At 37.8% G+C, this 609-nt stretch overlaps 1 protein-coding gene across 1 annotated transcript; it reads left to right on the top strand.

Annotated features, from left to right (window-relative positions):
- Positions 1–19: 19 nt before the first annotated feature.
- Positions 20–514, top strand: LOC106322181 (the record flags this gene model as incomplete). The annotated part of the gene is made up of 2 exons (XM_013760321.1): positions 20–73; positions 161–514. Coding segments are annotated over exons 1-2 (408 nt in total), but the record flags the coding sequence as incomplete, so codon positions are not given.
- Between the last annotated feature and the right edge of the window lie 95 nt (positions 515–609).

Genomic DNA, 609 nt, shown 5'->3' with positions numbered 1-609 from the left:
ATACAAGATATCTTGGCCAATGGATAAAGTGATTTTGGATAAGGATCTAAACTGTTCTAAAGATTTATCTATGGTAAATTTTCAAATTTTGTTTTCTTCGTACAACAATTGAGTCATCTCTAATCATTACTAAAATTTCTAATTTCAAATCTTGTTTTAGCAAAGCAAGGAAGGTGAATATCGAAGATGCAAGATATATGATTGGACCAATGATGAGGACGAGGTCATTGCTGAAGGTCTCGTGTGCTCTTCAAAATCCAAAGACATGGTTAACAACATACCTCTGGGTCCCAATGCTGTTAGTGTCGAAGTAGTGAAGGTGTTCAATGATCAAGCATATTTGTGGAGGCCAACCGCTGATATGTTCTTGATTGGTGATGCACTTAGCGAGAAAATAGCATGGCCAGTCCTAAAGGTTGAAGTCATGCCTACACCTGCTACAGAAGTAACACCAACTAAATGTGCAGGGAAGAAAATAGCATCACCTTCGAAGCCAGCCAAGAAAAAAGCAGTGGTATGTAATTGACATGAAGTTAAATTTTTTTGTTTGCCTGATGATTGCTGTTGCGTCCTTGATTGATGTTGGAACTTGCTTCTGTCATCTTGTTT

This window comes from Brassica oleracea, unplaced genomic scaffold (assembly GCF_000695525.1).
Source record: "Brassica oleracea var. oleracea cultivar TO1000 unplaced genomic scaffold, BOL UnpScaffold09086, whole genome shotgun sequence".
Lineage (NCBI taxonomy): Eukaryota > Viridiplantae > Streptophyta > Magnoliopsida > Brassicales > Brassicaceae > Brassica > Brassica oleracea.
Note: the sequence above shows the minus strand (reverse complement) of the source record. Positions and strands in the feature narration are given on the sequence as shown.